A 2,591-nucleotide genomic window follows, 5' to 3' on the forward strand; every position below is an offset into this window, starting at 1 on the left:
ACACTTTTTTAAGATGAGATTGAAAACCAAAATTTTGTTTATATAAAAACAAATACTATTAAGTCTATAATTTAAAGTATTGAAGTTGAATGCAACTTTCAAGGAACACACTGTTCTCCAAAATAATGCATCTCATTACCCAAACTTCAGTGTCATGAAGACAAAAGAAGCTTCACCTACTCTTTGAAGAATGCCAAAAAGGCACATAATAACTAGTGAGAAAAAGCATGAAAAGATGTTTACATCTTGGATTGGTATGGTATTCTATACTCTAATCAAGAGCTAGAACCTGTTTTCATTATCACCATCCCCTTTGGGTTCATCCCAACCTGTCAATATATCCAATATCCCATCTAACAGAACTAATTCATGATTGTGCATTTAACCAAATATGGTATCATCTCCCATCTAGACATCCTGAACTTCAAATGCACAGGCATCAACATTAAAAACAGAAGTAATCTGGAAGACAAAATGCTTAAGGAAGCTGCTAAAACCTATTGTATGCATACCATAACAAACATCAAAATTTAGAAATAAAGAACAAACTGACAGTAACCAGAGGGGATGGAGGAGAGGGATGCTGGGGGAAAATAGGGAAAGGGCCAACAAGGAACATGTATGATGGACACATGGACAAAGCAAAGGAGGTAAGTTCAAGCATGGGAGGTGCAGATAGGTAGGGGATGGAAGCATGGGGGGATTAAAATAGAAACAACTTTACTTGAACAATAATAATAAATAAATGCATACATACATAAACACACATATACATACATGCCACTGTTTTAACCTTAGAAATTTGTTCTAAACATTAGCCAAATTGCATTCTCATTATTTTTGGTAGAAGCAACTTTTTAAAGGTAGCTTATTTTTTACTTTTCAAAGAAAAATGAACTCTTCTAATGCCCCATTTCAAAATAAACCATAGAGACCAAGTTAACAGTGACCACAGAAGAGCAGGATGAGAGTTAGCTGGGAAAAGCTGAAGAGGCAAGCCAAGAAACAAGAATAAGGGAAACATGGGCATGGACAATATGGAGGCATTGATTGTGGGAGGTGGGGTTCAGTGGTAGGGGGCAGGAAAGAACAATGGGAAAAAATCAGGACAACTGTAACCAAACAAAAAAAAAGTTACCATGTGAATGTAGTTTATTTTTCCTAATAATAAGAAAAATACTTGTGCCCTTTATTCATCCTTCAGAATTAATGTATTAGATTGATTATATCCTCAAAGAATAATTTGTTCTACTTTTTTATATCTTTGTATGAATAAAGAAAAGCATTCTAAGAGAACTCATTGAGTTGACTAAGTTATTCATTCTTAGAATGCACTGCCTGTTTGTTCCTTCAGAATTAGTAACAAGTATACATAGAATGACACATTCTCATTCTCAATATGAATGACACATTCTCATTCTGTAAACAGCTAATTTCTTACACCAGAGTTTTTTCATAGCATTTGTCATTTCTGAATTTCTCAAAGTGTATATTAGAGGATTCAACATGGGAGTGATAACAGTATAAGCCACAGTTAAGAATTTATCAACAGGAAAGTTAGAAACAGGTCTAATATACATAAAAATGCAGGGAACAAAAAAGAGAACAACCACCGTGATGTGGGAACCACAGGTAGACAGGGCTTTGCGCCTCCCTTCCTGACTGTGACTTTTAAGGGAACTTAGGATGACTCCATAGGATGTTAGTAGACAAACAAAGATGACTGTACAGATTACTCCACTATTGGCGACCACAGTGAGGCCTAAGAAGTAGGTGTCAGTGCAGGCAAGTTCTAATAGTGGGTACATGTCGCAGACAAAGTGGTCAATGACATTAGGGCCACAAAAAGGGAGGTTGTACACAAAGAGAAGTTGGACCACAGAGTGAACAAATCCTCCAGCCCAGGCCCCCAACAACAACAGGATGCAAACCTGTCTATTCATGATGGTTATGTAGTGCAGTGGCTTACAGATGGCCATATAGCGATCATAGGCCATGGCCACCAGAAGGAAGACCTCAGCACCACCAAAAAGATGTTCCAGGAAGAGCTGTCCCATGCAAGCTGAGAAGGAAATTGTCTTTTGACCACAGAGTAGGTCTATGATCAATTTGGGTGAAATGACAGTGGAATATGCTGCATCCATGAGTGACAGAAAGATAAGGAAGAAGTACATGGGGGAGCCCAGAGAGGGGCTGGCTAGAACAGTCACCACAATGAGCAGGTTGCCCACCATTGTCACAATGTAAGTGAGTAAAAATATGACAAATAATGCTTTTTGGCCCCCAGGATCCTGAGTGAGGCCCAGGAGGACAAAATCTGTCACATTGTTACTATGTCCCATTCAGTCTTCTCTAAAGCCTGTTTTCAGAATGAGAGAAGTCAGGAGAAGGGACCTGTAATGAAATCAAATACACACTGTGAATACATCAATTATATCATGGAGTATATCTTCATTATTTTATTTTCTAATGACTTTTACACACAATAAACACTTGATAAATATTGATAGTTTCTTCTTCCTAATAGCCAATTCTACCTTCCCTTGACAATTTTTTTTCTCCCCAGATCATTTTGTTTGGGCTACAAGTCA

At 37.6% G+C, this 2,591-nt stretch overlaps 1 protein-coding gene across 1 annotated transcript; it reads right to left on the reverse strand.

The window, feature by feature from the left end:
- Nucleotides 1-1,394: 1,394 nt before the first annotated feature.
- On the reverse strand, nt 1,395-2,345 carry LOC119042960 (olfactory receptor 4A5). Its single transcript, XM_037136775.2, has one exon. It carries the CDS (start codon nt 2,340-2,342, stop codon nt 1,395-1,397), a length of 948 nt encoding a protein of 315 aa, XP_036992670.2. The 5' UTR covers nt 2,343-2,345.
- Nucleotides 2,346-2,591: the final 246 nt, after the last annotated feature.

This window comes from Artibeus jamaicensis, unplaced genomic scaffold (genome assembly GCF_021234435.1).
Source record: "Artibeus jamaicensis isolate MK-2021 breed Jamaican fruit bat unplaced genomic scaffold, CSHL_Jam_final scaffold_614, whole genome shotgun sequence".
Classification (NCBI taxonomy): domain Eukaryota; kingdom Metazoa; phylum Chordata; class Mammalia; order Chiroptera; family Phyllostomidae; genus Artibeus; species Artibeus jamaicensis.